The 17,978-nt window shown below is 34.9% G+C and overlaps 1 protein-coding gene across 1 annotated transcript in view; it reads left to right on the top strand.

Annotated features, from left to right (window-relative positions):
- LOC143230803 (fat-like cadherin-related tumor suppressor homolog) overlaps positions 1-17,978 on the top strand; it is a 236,155-nt gene that overhangs the window by 146,888 nt on the left and 71,289 nt on the right. The window contains 2 exon segments of the mRNA XM_076464964.1: positions 5,420-5,481; positions 14,469-14,627. Coding sequence (XP_076321079.1) covers positions 5,420-5,481; positions 14,469-14,627 — 221 coding nt within the window.

Consider the following 17,978-nt stretch of genomic DNA (forward strand, 5'->3'; position numbering starts at 1 on the left):
TTTGTATAAGACGACGAGAGTATTGCAAATAAGGATTTATTCCAATAAAACATTTAAATTAAAAAGGTAAAATATTGTGCTCTTTTATTGACGAACATAAAAGACAAGGATATTTTTGTAGCAGTAGTAAACGTCAATCGTGTGACAAACAAACCTATAGTGGAAACGTTTGGTTACTTCGTCATGGCAACTAAATGGAGGATTTACGACGTGGGTAAGTTGGCTGGTGTTTTCATACCGTTTATTCAGAAAGTGGATAGTTGCGGTTGAAATAAAACAAAATTATTATCTGCCGCTTGTCTCAAATTATGCTTGTACTTTGTTTATGTAAGTTTGCGTAATATATGCATCTGCAGATACGGATATAATCCAATCTGAGTTTTGTGTATGATGTACTGTTACGCTCAAATTAATGAAGTTATGCGATTTCCCTGGTACAAGTCACACTTTGTACGATTGGATGAAAAGCACACTCTTTAATCGATTTTCGGTGCTAAAACAGGATACCACAAACCCAGGGGATGACGGTAAATATTTACAGTCACTATAAGAATGAACGTGAAAGTTGTTTTTCTTCGAGAAAATGATGTTTGAGGGATAAGTCTAGAAAATTACGCATCTTAAATCTGTAATAATTTCTTTAATGTTTTGAACTTTCGAAGTTTTATTTATTATCAGAGAATTATCTAATACGTATATACATACATACTTCCTTCGTATACAAAACAGATGTACATGTTGTTATCAATAATAACGTTTCAGTGAAAGTAAAAGTGTATGATAATGTAAAATACACTGTACCTGCCATATCCACTGCCTACGAGGCCTTTCGCTTAGTGCCAGGATCGTCTTGGATAGGACAGTTTATTTGTCCAGACTACACAATCTGCTATCTATGCTGTTCCCACCGCAGGTAGCTAAACCCGAGTTTAGTGTGATAAGCCTCATACTTACCGCTGAACTACTTGGGTGTGTACGGATAAGACAGACAGGAAGTGTTTGAGACACCATTTGTTTTCAAACTAGTTGCTTGTCTGCAAGGTAATTTAGAGAGTGTACTAATATCTAAGGCCCGGCATGGCCAAGCGTGTTAAGGCGTTCGACTCGTAATCTGAGGGTCGCGGGTTCGAATCCCGGTCGCACCAAACATGCTCTCCCTTTCTGCCGTGGGGGCGTTATAATGTGACATGAATCCCACTATTCGTTGGTAAAAGAGTAGCCCAAGAATTGGCGGTGGGTGTTGATTACTAGCTACCTTCCCTCTAGTCTTGCACTGCTAAATTAGGGACGGCTAGCACAGATAGCCCTCGAGTAGCTTTGTGCGAAGTTCAAAAACGAACGAACTAATATCTAAAGTTAGCTGTTTATAATTCAGTAACAAGTAGGTTCAATTTAAGAAAAACTGACATAGTAAGTAACAAAGTGAATGAAGAGTCCAGGAAACCGAAATAGACGCTCAACTTCGTATGAATTTTGAAAACACCCAATCACGTTATGAAATGGAAACGGTTACACATAAAAATGTCATTACGTTGATTCAGAACGAAATTTCTGCGCAATCTCGAACAACGTGTTCCTAAACTGTCGTGAAAAACTATTACGTTTTGCATATGAATATTCTGTTAGTTTGTGTTTTGTTTTTTTTCTATTTCGTTTTGTGAAATTCCACGTACCGACAAAGGGTGGAGAATATGACAGACCAGTGGTTGAGAAACGCTGGTCTAGAATGTTCCATTCGAAAATTATTTTGCCTACTTTGTATTATTGCTTAAGCATATCACAGTAAAAGGTTTTGAGTGGTTAAAGCATGATTCTATGAACAAAAGTAATTTAGTTGCAACACCCAAGATATAAGACTCATGTAGTTTATTTCACCGTGATTTAATAAGACAGGAAAAGACATTCGAAAATAAAGTGGTTAGAAAACTGGGTTTATGTATTTCAGTTTAGTTTTCTACAAGCAGTTGTGAACTAAGGGACATGTACGGAAAGCCAAGCTTCAGTCCTTTAGGTTTTTTTAATGTTATCTGAATATACAGTGTTTATAAACTAGACTAATTAAACATGTTTCTTGTGTCATCAATTTTTGTAATGCAGTAGAAATTCATACTAGAAAGATTTGTAACCTATCTGCTACGTAATTATTTCATGTTGTTATATATTTATAAATAAAACATAATCATTGTGTTGATTTTGACATCTAAAGGTAAAAGAGCAAATGCAAAATCATTTTCCCACTTTCAAATAATTCTTATTTTCAATCAACTAGGCCAAAAACAAATTACATTCGGTCATTTGTATAATGGATGAATGAAGCTAAGGGATATAATTGTGTCAGTATAACAATATGATATAGTATAGTGAAAGAGGTATTTGTGGGGGAACTTATACAATGGTAAGGCTTCGTTTGTGTTTCTTTTTATCGTTCATCACAAAGCTAAACAATGGGCTACCTGCACTCTGTCTATCGCAAGTATGGAAACCAGATTTGTAATGTAGAGCCACTGGGGGCTGTCTATGCTATATAGTACATCGTTGGAATTAATAGGATAGGACTCAATTTCATTGTTTAATTAGAAGCGTATGCTTTCCCAGTCAGCTTCTTAAGGTTTAAAAATGACTTTCATGATACGAGTCTGACCATTTTTAGTGATGACGTGGCCCAGCATGGCCAGGTGGTCAGGATGCTCGACTCGTAATCTGAGGATCACGGGTTCGAATCCCTATCACACCAAACATGCTCGCTTTTTCAGCCGTGTGGACGTTACAAAGTTACAGTCAATCCCACTATTCTTTGGTAAAAGAGCAGCCCAAGAGTTGGCGGTGGGTTCTAATGACTAACTGCTTTTCTTCTAGTCTCACACCGCTAAATTAGATAGCCCTCGTGTGGTTTTGCGCGAAATTCAAAAGAACAAACAATCAGTGACGGAATTTCAACTTCAGATATAACGCTTTTCTTATTACTATTTATTGACGATATACTTGTAGTTTTGTCAACAGCTGGCTGCAGATGATGAACCAGTTTGAACACTTATGCCTGTTTATAATTCTTAAGTTGTACGTTTAAAGCTTACAAATAGAATTTAACTCAAGTATATATCATATATCCACACAAAGGGTAATGTTCATCTCCTTCAAGTACCTCTGATTAGATTACAATCCACCAATTGAACTCTGTAAGCTGTATCTTGGTTGAAGTTGTCTTTCCTAAATATATGACACTACTTGTTTCTAAATATATTTTAAAATATATGTATAAATAAGAGGTTGTTGGTTGACATGAACTTTTCTAGGTGAGAAATATGATATACGATACACTTTTAATTAATTCAAATTTATATTAAAAACTTTCCGTTTAAATAATTAGTTTAGGACAATTATGCCAACATAAGAAAATGAAGCACACCTTATTACGGGATATCTCTGTTATTAATACCACGTGTATATACATGTTTGTACTTGAACAGTCTCTCACAAGTTACTGAAGACAGCAAAAGTCGCCCATATAGTGGTGTTGAGTACCTATGGCTGCACTTGGAGTTTAAAATCTAATTCAACTTTTCTTCTAGCATGTGAAGACTTTGAGGATTAAATCTTTTAGATGATGTATCCTTACCATTCTGTGGGTCCGATTTCCACAAATACCTGAAACTCCAAGATACAGTCACATATAGTGCTCGTTGTTTATTTTTCTTTTTGCCGCGTTTTTGTTTTGTATTTGCTTTTAAAATGTTTTTTCCCCTCTCTCAAAAAATCTATTTCATTAGAGGTTTGGAGATGCTGTTTTTAAGGCTTTTGTCGTATTGCTTGGTGGTTACTGCATCCCACTCGCAAGTTCAAATCCCGACACTGAGCATGCTCACCCTTTCAACCATAGGAGCGTTATAAACTGAAGTTCAATCCCATTTTCTGTTGGTAAAAGAGTAGCCCAAGAGATGGCGGTGGGTGGTGTTAACTGACTGCTTTCTCCCTTGGCTTGTCATTACTAAATAAAGACGGCTAGCGCAGATAATTCTCGAGAGCTTTGCGGTAAATTAAAAAAACAACCAACCAAACAAATTATCTCGGATTGACGTTTAAATTATTCAACTACGTTTCTTAGTTTTGATTCTATTTAATGTTTTTTTACAACAAACAATAACACGTGTGTGTCTGTATATATATTTGTGGTGTGGCTAAATTCATTTTTATGTTAAGTACACAAAGATCGTACAAAATAAATTCTAGTTTATATCATATTAATAGTGCTTGAGCTTATTAATCTCCAATGATAATATATACCTTCTTTAACTTTGCTCGAACGAGCGAGTCTGAGTGGCTTCTATTGTGAGCTACAAGCATCTAAAGCCTCACATGAGAAAACGTGAAAGCTAATCCAGGCTCTTTGGCTATGGTTAGTAGAGTATAAATAACATTTAGAGAACAGTGGTTCTTAGTTCAGAATCGTAGGTTTTGATTGAGTTAGGTCATATTTTATGTGCGTAAGTAACAATTTATAAATTAACTTTTAGGGTCCTAACTAAATTTCTCAACTTAGTTTTGCAAACTTTCATATTTTTCAAAATTTAATTTTGTTTTCATGGTCTTGCGTTTTCTAAACGATATATTGTATTTTCAATAGTTCAAGGACACGGCCGATATTTGCTTTACTGTACTTGTAAAGATGCCTAATAGGAAAACTTACGAATTCGTTAAAAAAAACAACAAAACTTTCCTCTTTTAAGCTTAAATTGTGCATTTACTGTTATAGTTATCTCACTTTACTGGCATTCAAAATAAACATCTTAATAAAACGTTTGTGATATGGTAATAAGATGGGTAGTAATTCAATTATTATCAATTTTAGTAATGTTTGGTACTGAGCTAAGTCTCCTCAACGGCGGCATGTAACAAAAAAGTATAGCTGAATTACTGTTATACATAGATCTTAGTAGCAAATCGAATTAAACAGCTATAGCATGCCGTGCTTTAAACTGTCGTAATCATCATTGAGTTGATATTAAAATTTATATAATATGATTTAAAGCTGAATAAAAATGAGAAATTCAGTGACTTATTTGCTACTAAGTGTATGAAGGTATATATTTATAGAAATAGTGTTTTGTTCTCAGTTTTGGTAAGTTTTATTGATTTACTTTCAAATCAAATTTAACTCATTTACACTGAAGTACAAAGCGAGTTCAAACACTGTGATACTGACGGGATAACTGATTGTGTGATTGTAAATAATTGTATGAAGAATGTATGATTGAAACAAATTATAATCTCAATTAAGCCCTTTAATCTGACACGAGGAGATTGTAATATGTTTAGTTTTGGGAGGCCGGAATAACAAATACCACTTGAATGCAGTTTATGTTGTTGATATTTTGATAAGGCTTTCAGGTGACAAGACAATTATACATTTTTTTTTTGACAGGCCTAATCAGAACGACCACACGTCGCTTAGACCGAGAGATAAAATCAGAGCACGTGCTTGAGGTAGGTGTTGTTTCCATTTATTAGTGTTAGCTTTGTGCGTGAGTGTTCTTGTGGTCGTCGTATCCCTCAATTTACCGATTTTTGTATTATCATTCACTGCCAGAGGGTTCTATATATTTCATTATATTGAGTGATTTTATATTTTGGCCAGTTACGACATTCGGTGTAAAGAACTGACAAAACAAACAAAAAAGTTTGTAAATGTGACAATATTTTCATATAAAGTAGTGGTGGGTAGAGTGAAGGACCCGTCGGAGTGATCTCTGACATTTAAAACAAACAAAACTATCCTGTTTAGTAGAAACAGCTTAATTTTAGACACAGTTCCAATAGTTTGCTGTAATTGCGGCCGATAATGTTATTGGTCATCATATTTTTAATCACTAACTACCCACATTATAGGGACTAACATAAAATACCCGTGCTCCACTAGGGGGCTTAAGGTCCTCCTTATGATTCACAGAGGCTTCAGTGTACTGATCAAGTTCCTCTTCCAACTTACTTTTATGGCTATCCTAGGGCGAGCTCTCATCCAAAAGAAAACCCCATTAGGGCACTTGTTCGTGCTACGTGAGCACATGTGCCGTGTTTGGTCCCATTAATTTGTTAGTAGGGTATGAATGAACAAGCTTCGGGGGATGGAGAACGAACAAACTTTGATTGCCAGATTCTTGTTTAACGACCATGCAAATTTACTTCTCCATTCTCTCCCAGGGTTTGCAGTTGGTACTGGTACTGACGGTAATTAGTGTCCAGTAGCGGTACCGGGGCGTTAGAATAGGCAGTCCCACCAGTGGTTTATAGTATTTCATATGTTGAGAATAATATTTGCTATCACACGTCCCGTCTCCGGATTTGTGACGAAACGATACCTTTGGTATTTCAGCTTTGCTTTTCACATAATTATAAATGTTTGATGTGGTAGTTTTGAGTTCATACTTCAGTCGTTTAGCGAATCTTACTATGAAACAGGCAATAGCGTGAAATATAGGAAATTCGTAACTTCCACGCTCTGGAAGTGAACGTGAATATGTGACTGAGTGCACATTAGGTAAGTGCGTGCGTGAATAACCCTTAGCATGCAGGCGGGTCAAACTGCACGTGTAACGACGTTTTAGTTCTTAATTGTATAAGGAAATATTTAAAAACAACCTGAAATTTCCCTAGTGTCAGAAATTGAATATTTGTTCCTGAACCTTCTCATTTTCTGGATTTTATGTCCATCCTCTAGAAATCTACCAAATGTAACAAAAAATATTCTCTATAATTTCGTCATCATATTATGACGCTACACTTTTATATATTTTTAATCTTTTAGGGCTAAAGAGCAATCAGTGAAAATTTAGAAACTTATTTTTACGTCTACCTCTGACATGCCCTAATTTACAATTGGCTGATAGATTTTTCAGAAGCCAACTGCCATTAAATTAAAAACCCACAGAAAGCCTAGATTTCAACCGATTTATTGCCATAGTCGTTATACCACGTAAGCTTACAGATAGGTAACAGTTTGGTTTGATCTGGAAAACAATTTTCCCATGAAAACACACTGGGTAGAAAAGTTGAATTCCTTACTGCTCATATCACATGATTAAAGATGCTCTAGTACCGGGATCGGCAACCTGGTACTACTAGTACCACTGAAAACCATATCCCTCCTAATCTTGCTTGGATGACCCTCCAGCCGTGTTTTATACTATCTTTAGTAATGGTTCTATAGCTACCCCAAGAGGAGGTGGGACGTCCGCCTCCGAAAAAAAAAAAACAAACGGAAAAAGGACTTTAGGACGCACACCATTGTATTTGAACAAACACATCCCTCGTTTGGTCCCACTAGCTCCTAAGTAGGGGTATGAATACAGTTTTACAAATAGCAACCTCACGATCCATAGGGGACCAGGAACAGAAAATACGATGCCAATGTCGTGTTCAGCAATCCTGCAAACCTACTCCTAGGTCCCCGTCATACCTGGGTGACCTATCAAGGGCATTTTAGCTATCTTTGACAGGATTTTACGTCACGTAGATAAAGACACCTCTGAGACACCTCAAGTCCAGTTGCTGAATTTGTTACTGTTAGCTCCGAAGCTGTGAGAGAAGTTAGCGGTCAAGCAAAAAATTTAACAAAAAAACAACAACAACAACATTAATCGTAAGGATCTTTATGAATATGAAAACTACAGTAGAGCTGGCTGTTATTTCAACCTATGTGGGTTGTATCGTAGTACTGGTTTTAACAAACTATTCGGAGCATTCCCTTAAAAATTTCAAAGTGTTAGCTTAGACTCATGTAACGTAGGATAACCATCATAGCAGAAGTTACAGGGGGTGGACAAAAAAAGTGACCCCTCTTGAAAATGTTGTAAATTTGTTATATCTTTTATTAGATAACAGAAAAATGTGTAAAACTATATGTTGTTCAAATTCACTTGATAAGATCTCTTCAAATAGCATCTCAAATCCTAATTTTAACACTGGCTTTCGTAAATGCCCGAAGTTTTTATGATTTTAGTCACATATTCTCATGAAACGTGTTGTGCACCTGCTGCTGTTTCTTTAGATCGTGTTATTCCAGTTAACCTACAAAATGATCAAACAAGTTTCTCTGCACTTGTGGAGTTGTTAAAAGATATTTTAGAAACAAGATAATCTGTATTATGGAATGGTCAGGTCAAGCACCTGATATCAATCCAGTTGGAAATTTATGGGCTGAGTTAAGCCGATTAACGAAAGTTCGCAAGCCAAACACAGAAGATGAACTTTTTGAAGCACTCGAAGAAAGATAGCAGTCAGTCAACCACTCAGGAATATCTGTACAAACTCATTGAAATCATGTCACGTCGACGTGAAGCAGTACTGAAATCTAAGGGAGTTCTGACTGTATATTAACTTGTGAAACTGGTTTGTGTTTTTTGAGTTTCATTTTTACATTCGATTATTGCAGATAAACTTGTTTGATCATTTTGTAGGTTAAATGAAGTAAGAAGCTATAAGAAACTACAGCAGGTGAACAACATTTTTTTTTATAAGTAAATGTAGCTAAAATAATGAAACGTTCGGATATTTACGAAAGCTGATGTTAAAATTAGGATTTGAGATCATATTTGAACAAATCTTGTCAAGTGCTTTCTAAAACATATAGTTTTACATATTTTTCTGTTATCTAATAAAATATGTAACAAATTAACAACATTTTCGAAGGGGTTCACTTATTTTGCCCACACCCAGTAGATCTCGTTAGATTTATGATGGGAAGAATCCGTGTGGTATCAATAACAACGCCTATATTGGATGATCCATTGTGATCTTGTTGTTTCTCAATGGTCTTAGTACGGTATAGATCCGTAATTGGTTGTTACTTTTATGTTCTGTGAACTTCAACATCTATCAATTCAGACTTGCTAACTTTTTTTCTGTTTTCCTTATGATAATATTTATATCACGTTACTGGATGCGGTCAACTGTGACGTCAAACTAAAACGGTTAGCTCACAAGCAACTTTGTTGAATCCAACTGAAAAACTTTATTGTTGCGCAGACGGTTAAACAATGGAAAATAGTAGTTAAAATAAAACTACACTAAGCTTCAGATATGTTTTCACATTCTTCTTAATGAATTGTTACGGACTGCACATCAGGAGCCTGTGGAAACAGCATTTCAAATCTAATTTATCTCTGTGTCACACGTCGCTACTTTGGAAACCAATCGTTCAATACTGGAATTTGTCAGCTCGATCGGAAAAAGAAGACAAAGTTTATTTGAAATGTTATTTTTATACACTACAAAGCATTTCATATCACGTTTTTCAACACCGAAAGCCAGCGAAGCGATAAAACAAGTAGGCCAAATATTAGTGATAAATTCACAATAAACATGAGATTATGTTTTTTTACACATTCCTCTTGTATTTGATCTATTACGAAATTAAAATGAGAGGCGTATTAGAATAGGAATGTGGAACGTACATTTCCAATCATTGAAAGGTTTATTCAGGTTTTATTATACTGTATATTGTCACTTTTTAAATTCCACACATTTTGAAAAGCATCAATTTCTGAATTGTCTCGTAACCAACAAGTATACCATGTGACCACACCCAGCAGAAACAGCTTTTATGTAGAACTGAGCTTCGCGTGTACGCCTTCTTGAATAAGGAAAAGCTTTCTGTGTGATGACGAAAGCCTATGTTGTATATTTTTAATAATTTTGATGACGTTAACAGTTACATCAGGCCATGAAAACGTTCACGAGAGAATGCGGTAGATGTTGTCCGATATTGAAAATTGTTATTGTGTTTTATATATATATTTCTCAATCAAAAATAAGGTTATAATTTATACTTCCTGGTCATGCCGTTATCATGTTACTCCCCCCCCGGTTACTCCGTGGTAATGCTTGTTTCTCTCAAACAGACTTTTCTTGATGCATTCCTCATATCGCATATTAATTTACTAACAGTCGACATTAAAATTATAGACTCACATAAAATAGCGAAATAAATCAAATCATTTTAAAAAAGATACATTTTCTTTTTACTTGGCGATAAATATACACAAAGAATGCCAAAAGCCATACGTAACTCAGAAAAATAATTCAATTCATTAACATAATTTTAGTGTTGTTAATACTGCTGTTGCATTGAAAATTTAGTGTTTATTGTACTGGGAAATACTGTTTTAAAAATATTCAGTCAATTGCATAACAAATATTTACGCATGATATACACTTGTTGAAAAGTTTTGCTAATAACCTTCATGGTTGCTGTTTTGAATTAAGCACAAAGCTACACAATGGGCTACTGTGCTCTGCCCACCACGGGTATCGAAACCCGATTTTTAGCGTTGTAAGGCCGCAGACATACCGCTGAGCTACTAGGGTAACTTTGGAGAGCTTTGAATAAAGAATGATGTTTCCAGACAGGTCAATTAAGATTATGCTAAACTTCTGTTACAATTAGAAATTATTTTGTTAATTTTGAAGAAAAATGTTATAAACAAGTTCTAGCTTTCTTCGATACGAGTACTTGTACAGATTACACTGCACAACAGTTTTTGCTTCTTGAACACTGTTGGGTGTTTCTTATAGATTTTTGACTGCTGAACACGAAATTCACATCCACATTTGCCCATCACGTACCGTTTCATCGAAATCTTCAGTTTCACCAGAACACTGCTACAATGTAAAAACGATATCAGGGCAACTGGAATCCGTCAATGCTTGCTGACTACTGTTGGACACTGCAACGTGATGCACTGGACATTGAATACAAACGAAAATCAAGAGCAAAACACTTTTAATGATGTTGAACTTAATAGCGTATTAGAAACATGAACGCAGTTAAATACGTTATTGCCGGTAAACAGTTAACTGTCTATTTCTTAGAGTTCCTACGTGATGAAGCAAAACCAAAACTATATTTGTGCATACCCACCAGGCACCTGTCACAATCAGCAAAAACTTTTCAAAAATTGTTGTGCAGTGTTATTAAGTACTAACAATTAACAACTTGCATATCCAAATACTTTAACCTGTGACAACATTAGGTAAGAACCTTGACTGTCTCGTTGTTATTCACTTGAGATGATATAACTGACTGGCCCGGCATAGCCTGGTGGTTAAAGCACTCAACTCGTAATCCGAGGGTCGCGGGTTCAAATTCCCGTCACATCAAACATGCTCGGCCTTTCAGCCGTGGGGGCATTATAATGTGACGGTCAATCTCAATATTTGTTGGTAAAAGAGTAGCCCAAGAGTTGACGGCGGGTGTTGATGACTAGTCTTATACTGTATAATTAGGGACGGCTAGCGCAGATAGCCCTAGTGTAGCTTTGCGCGAAATTCAAACCAAACCAAACCTATAACTGACAAACAGACGACATTGAAAATTGATCTCCTTTGGAATGGTTGCTTTACGGAACGTATAGCTTTGTGCGAAGTTCAAAACAAACATAAAAAAAATACTGAAAGGCTATATGCGCTAGCCGTCCCTAATTTAGCAGTGTAAGACTAAAGGGAAGGCAGGTAGTCATCCCTATCCACTCTTTGGCTACTCTTTTACCAACGAATAGTGGGATTGACCGTAATATTATAACACCTCTACGGCTGAAAGGGCGAGCATTTTTGGTGCGACGGTGATTCGAACCCGCGATCCTCAGATTAGGAGTCGAACGCTTTAACCCACCTGGCTATGGCGGGCCTTGGTGTTTAGAAGGAAGTAATATATCTGAAATGTTGAACCTTGTATTGGTAAAGCAAAAAGGGACATAATTTCAGGAAGGAAAAAAAATTATAATACACGACCAGTTTGCACACTGGAAATAATGAAAAAAATTACCGTTTATCATCGGATAACAGTAACGCTTTGAAACTGTGAAAGAAAAGATAATTCACATAGTTTAAGGTCCACAAAAGAGCAGTTTTGACAAATTTTTTCCAAAGTACAGCAAACTGAAAGATAATTTGCCCACAGCTATATCAGAGATATCTGATATATGACAAATGGAGGTATGTCTTCAAATTGGACGAAGGATATTTCCGAGAAAAATGCTATAAACAAGTTATTATCCCAGTTCATATATGTGTAATTCAGTTCTCCAAGTTCCTTCGCTTGATGTATATACTAAGAGAGTTCATGCATTTCCGTTATCAGATATCTTCAATGAACTTTGTTGTGCCTTCTGTCATCATCGAAAGAAACAACATCTGTGTTGTACTGGATAAAAGTGTCCTCTAGTGGAAATTGCGGAAACTAGAATCATCGTGTAGAGCATCATCAATAGTGGAAAAAAGATGTTGTAGGACCATGACACTTATCCTTGAATTTTTATCTTGTGTGATGAGCACTTCTTTGTTCTGGTAAATCTCTGCATCGTCTGTTTTGAAATATAGTGTATTCGAATCTATTCGCCAAACATACGTGCTCTTTCATCCGTGGGGGCGTTATAATGTGACAGTCAACCTCCCTATTCGCTGATAAAGAGTAGTCCAAAAATTGGCGGTGGGTGTTGTTGGCTAGTTGCCTTTCCTGTTGTCTCTCACTTCAAAATTAAGGACGGCTAGCGTAAATAGCCCTCGAGTAGCTTTGCACGATATTTAATAAACGAATGGTCTGAATTAAATGTTTTTTATTTATCAAATTAGTGTGAACAAATGCACATATATATGATGGACATAATGATGATTTATTTTCCACCGGCAATGATTCCATATCCTTAGCCACACGTAAAATTTATTCTCTACAACTTCAAATTACAGAAACAACTATATCAGCTGTTGATAATGCTCACTCTCCTAATTTAAATATCAACTTCGTGAACAATAAATTTGCATGAATGAAAGACTTCATATGACCTTTCTAGTGGTTCAGCAGCAGGCCTGTGTGCTTAAAACGCCAAAAATTAGGATTCTGTACCCGTATTGGGCATAACCAAGATAACTCATTGTGTTGCTTTGTTCTTAACAAAAACAAACAAAATATTTAATATATGATTCCATTTCTAGGCAAATAATTTTTATGATCAAAGTTTTCTTTTAAACTACCTGCATTTTTTTTTCAATTAACTGACTCTTGAGGATGGATTGGCTTCTGTTCTATTGTTAAATTTTAGTCATGGGAACATATGATAGCTTTTGTTTGCCTCATTACAGGCGTCGATTAAAGACGGTAATGAGGTACACTTTACTAGGGCCCAATGTGCCCAGAGGGCAACAAGTCCATTAAATGAGAAAAATAAATCGGACAAAATTGTGGACATTTTATTGAATTTTATTTACATATGTATGGCTAAATTTCTGTCGAGACTTAACATGTTCAAATTCACAATAACCCTGCTATGTTGTCCCTAGAACATTAGTCGTCACGGTGAACCGTTGACACATTTTTAAAATTTAAGAACGTTTGCTGGTCAATCTTGAAAAGCTAATATGAATATTATACTACCTGGTATTACGAATGTCAAAGTATGTATGATGTCTTGGTATACGTGAATATTCAATGCCGTATTTGATAACTTTGCAGCGTTCGTGGTGACATAGTTATTGTACATACTACATTAGTGTTCACATATATGATATCCTATTTGTCCCAGTACATATACTGTGGTTCAAGTATTATGATGATGCATGCATATGCTCTTTGTTGAAGTCGAGTTCGTTATCGATTTTTACAAGTCGATACAATACTCATAATATGCACCTCATATCGACAAACACATTTCACAAATCTTCGTATTTACTTGTGTTGGAAGATAGGACGATAACTAGGATTATCAAAAGCGCCACCCCTTATTTCTTTTTTGCAGTGCTTTATTGTTTCCTGGATTTTAGGACTAAAAACGACCTTTATCGGAACTAAATTTCAAATTTTATTGAAATAAATGATGGTAATTTAACATAACAAGTTAATGCAGTTTAACTTTATTTCTAATATGTTAAATTAATAAACATTGGTCAATATAAATTAATATTCTAGCTTTTATAAAATAATATCAGTTTTGAGAGATGAACTTAATATTTAAAAGTTTGTGAATCTTAGAAGTAAGCACAGAACACAACAAATAATAATTTCATAAATACTTTGTCTTGTGATAATGTTATTTTGAGAAGGAGAGTCAGTAAAGCTTAAGAAACGTTTAGATCATAAGATTAAATATTTGCAAAACTAATCCAAAAAATAATACCTTGAATATTAATAAAAGCGAAAATATTCTTTATTTATTATGAAGTTTATTTTAACTTGTTTTTCTTTGTGATTTTACTTTATTTTTCATTAAAATTCATACTCAGAGTTAAATTTAGGACCACACCCAATCTTTTACTTATTTTTTATTCTAATCTAATTGTTAAAACGTTTTTCTTATGGTAGTTTGGTAAAAAATTATTATTTACTTTTAATAATAATACACTCGTATATTATAAGTTAGTACCAAAATGTAAATGAACATTGTAAAAGTCTTTAGAAAATTAAAGATTTCATTTAATTCGTGAAGGTCAGAGTCAGCGATTCGGGAGAACCTCCATTGTCATCTACAACTCGAGTGATGGTGACCATAAAGGATATTAATGACCACAAACCAATATTTACGGAATCACTTTATCGGTGTCCTGTTTTGGCAGCTAGTGAAATGGCTGAAAGGTGTCTTTGTCGGGTAAGTTTGCGATAACATTTGGGCCCAAGAAAATTCGTGCTTGAAGACGTAAAATCCAAGAACAAAGTATAGACATACACCTAAAACTTTGCAGAGACTTCGATCTCTTCAATGATCATGAACATTTCGTAGATCACCAGTAAGAATCAATATACGAAATACAAATTTTGTAAATTCGATTTTTACTGACTCATAATTAATTTGTTTTAAATGTTAAATAGTTATTTGGTCTTTTAAAAATTTTGTTACATTCACAAAACATCACAAGTCACATTGTATTTCAGGATTGAAACTAAAAACTTAAAGTGCAATGAAAATATCAAATGAAGTGGACAAACATATAGTTTATCCAAGATGCAGATTATAAAATAGTGTATACACTTCAATTTTGGCCCGGCATGGCCAGGTGGGTTAAGGCGTGCGACTCGTAATATAAGGGTCGTGGGTTCTCATCCCCGTTGCACCAAACATACTCGCCTTTTCAGCCGTGGGGGCTGTTATAATGTTGGTAAAAGAGTAGTCCAAGCGTTGGCGGTGGGTGGTGATGACGAGCTGCCTTCCCTCTAGTCTTACACTGCTAAATTAGGGACGGCTAGCGCAGATAGCCCTCGAGTAGCTTTGCGCGAAATTTAAAATAAACAAACACTTCCATCTTTCATACAACATTATGTCTTCTGTATTGCAGATTTTAATTATTAAATATGATCATGTTCTTTATATATTGTAGGTTTGTTTTTCATTAAATTACAAATATAGGTTCAAATGAAAAATATCGGCAACAGACAAATGCCTGTGAAGAAATAAACATTTTGCTTCATCTTCATGTGTAAAGGGTCTTTAACTCATATATTATTGCTGTCAGAAAATTGTTTACAAAACTAGAATTTAATAACAAATATTTTTTTTATAAGTAGTCTCATTTGAATAAATTTTTTTATGTACATCTAATATTATTGTAATATATCATTATTTTCTTAATTAGTAGTTTATTTATGATGGCCCAGCATGGCCAAGCGTGTTAAGGCGTGCGACTCGTAATCTGAGGGTCGCGGGTTCGCATCCCGTCGCGCCAAACATGCTCGCCCTTTCAGCCGTAGGGCATTATAATGTGACGATCAATCCCACTATTCTTTGGTAAAAGAGTAGCCCAAGAATTGGGGGTGGGTGGTGATGACTAGCTGCCTTCCCTCTAGTCTTACACTGCTAAATTAGGGACGGCTAGCACAGATAGTTCTCGAGTAGCTTTATGCGAAATTCAAAAAACAAAGTTTAATTATGATTTTATATATAGACAAGCAGGATTAACAACGTCACCTGGTTTTTGAAAAACGAAACCTGCTGTCTCTGTATTCTCACGTTTTGTGTGGATATTAAATCTTCAATTAAAAGAAAGTACAGAATAATATTTCAACCTTCTTAGGTCATCTTCAGGTTAACAAAGAGAATTTGTAACTGACCATTGCCGGGCACATGTTTTAGAGACGAGTATCTAAATGGGTACGGGATTGTAGAGGGCGTGCAGTTAGATATTAGGTTATTAATTAGTATAGATATAAAGTTGTTCATTTATATTGGTTTTAGTTGTTGTATAAGTGGGGCTTTTTGATTTTGCGTTTGTTTATATTTTTTTCCCTATTTAGTATCTAGGTGTTTTCTATGGTTATATTATGTTTATTTCATTTGCGGTGTTCAAAAATGTATGAAAGTTTTTTTTTTTTTGTTCTTTGAATTTAGTTTCCATTTTTCTGCTTATTTCTCCAATATAGAAGTTGTGGCAGTTGTTGCATTGTATTTTATAAATAATGTTGGAGTTGTGTTTGTCAATGTAGCATTTACATAGTATTAACTTTAGTTTTGCACTGGTTTTTGAATAAATTTGGTGTTTACTGGAATTTTGTGTTTTATTATAAGGTTTTCCAAATATTGTTTTTTTTTTTTTTCACTGATATCGGGAATGTATGGTATACAGCAGTGTAAGGATTTGTAGTTTGTTGTTTCTTGGAATTTCTTGTTTGTTTGTTTTTGATGAAGGTGTGTGTGTAATGTTTTCAACGGTTTTTGAAGGAAATTTGTTGACGTTGATGAAGTGTTGTTTTATTTTGTTGATTTCATCGTTAATTTTATCGGGTGAACTAAGTGTGTGTGTGCTGTATATGTGAATACAGCAATTGTATAGTCAATATAACTGTATCAGTATAGTGGTGGGTATAAGGTTGAATTGATCGCTTGAGATTTATGCCATGAAAATGTTGGCAAGAATTGGTGACACGAAATTGGTCATAGCCATTTATTTGTAGGTAGTTTCGGTCATTGAACATAAAGTTCGTTTTGCTGGTAGTGAATCCTGCAAGGGTTTCAAATTGGTTGCTGGAGTCTTGGATATAAAGTTCTAAAACTATCTTGGATGCTTCGGAAGTTTGGACTTCTGTGAAGAGGGAGATTACATCAAAACTTGTCGTTAAGGCTTTATGAATTAACGGATCAAGAATAGATTTGAAGTTAAACGAGTCTTTGAAGAAGGAGCCGTCTGATGTTGCATATTTAGAAAATGCCAACGCTATGTATTTATCGCGGTCATTATTCATATGTCGACTTTATGGGTCGTAGTGGACAATCGGGTTTGTGAGTGCCATATAGTTGAGGTTGAGTTTTCTTAGGTTGCTTTTTTTTTTTTTACATTTGTAATAGTATGTTATCTAGTTGGTTTTCATGTAATTTTGTTGGATTTCTGTGTATTGGTTTAAATGTTTGTATCTGAATAAGATGTTATTCATTTTTTAATGTACTCATTTGCGTTCATTATAACTAAGCATTGCTCTTATCTGCTTTTAAAATTTTGATGATGTTGTCTTGTTTTAAATTGTATATAGAATTAATATATTTTTGTTTGAGGTTTTTTAGTTTTCTGGAAAATTATGTTGATGGTTTTACGTGAAAATTCTTTTTAAGAAGTTGTTTAAGATACTGTTTTGAGGTGTTTTGGAGAAATAGATGTTTTCAGTTCTAATTGGAAAGGTAGGTTGTTGGTTGTCGATGGAATTGATGGTTGTTTTCCGTTGTTTTGTTAGTGTTTTTGGTTTGTGTAGAATGGATCACCAGTCTTCTAGCTTGGTCTTCCAGACAGGCTTTCATTTCGATGGATAGAATATTTCTAGGTGTTACTGTAAAGTTAAGTCTTTGTTAAGTAGATGTACTTCTTCATTGCTTAATTGTCCGTCGGATCTGTTAATTATGAGGTTGGTTGATGGTTCGTCGTGTTGGCGTGTGTTTTGTTGTTGGCACCTTAGTTTATCTAGATTTTTTTATTGTGGCGGACCTTCTTTTCCTTGTGGTTCTTACTATTGATTTGAT

The sequence above is a fragment of the Tachypleus tridentatus genome, chromosome 10 (genome assembly GCF_004210375.1).
Source record: "Tachypleus tridentatus isolate NWPU-2018 chromosome 10, ASM421037v1, whole genome shotgun sequence".
NCBI lineage: Eukaryota > Metazoa > Arthropoda > Merostomata > Xiphosura > Limulidae > Tachypleus > Tachypleus tridentatus.